Source organism: Egretta garzetta, unplaced genomic scaffold (assembly GCF_000687185.1).
Source record: "Egretta garzetta isolate BGI_Z169 unplaced genomic scaffold, ASM68718v1 scaffold143, whole genome shotgun sequence".
In the NCBI taxonomy this organism is placed as follows: Eukaryota; Metazoa; Chordata; class Aves; order Pelecaniformes; family Ardeidae; genus Egretta; species Egretta garzetta.
In genome coordinates this window covers 2588671-2588961 of record NW_009259310.1, presented here as the reverse complement: position 1 = coordinate 2588961, position 291 = coordinate 2588671, and the positions used below count along the sequence as shown (strand labels likewise).

The window sequence follows — 291 nt, the reverse complement described above, 5'->3', positions numbered from 1 at the left end:
CCCGGCGCCCCCCCCTCCCCCCCCCGGCCGGCCCTCCCCCTCCATAGCGGGTGGGCAGATCATCCCCAAACCGAGCCATTCTCTCAGTGCACGGAGCCGGGCGCTACAATCCAAACTGGCAGCCGAGGCGAGAGGAAGACGCATCACAGCGCACGGCACTTCTCCCTCCGGGGGCTTCGGTGGCGGGATCGGGATTGATCGCAGCAAAATATGGAGATATATTTTAAAAAGAAAAAAAAAAAATCCCTTTTCCTTCCTCACCCCCTCCTCTTCCCCGCCGCGGCGGCTGGC

General features: G+C 62.2%; 1 protein-coding gene across 1 annotated transcript in view; it reads right to left on the bottom strand.

The window, feature by feature from the left end:
- The window catches only part of CACNA1B (calcium voltage-gated channel subunit alpha1 B), a 304713-nt gene extending 304634 nt beyond the window's left edge, over window positions 1-79 (bottom strand). The window contains exon 1 of the mRNA XM_035891880.1: window positions 9-79. Within this exon, the coding sequence (XP_035747773.1) occupies window positions 9-79 (71 nt within the window). The remainder of the gene's footprint in view (window positions 1-8) is intronic.
- Between the last annotated feature and the right edge of the window lie 212 nt (window positions 80-291).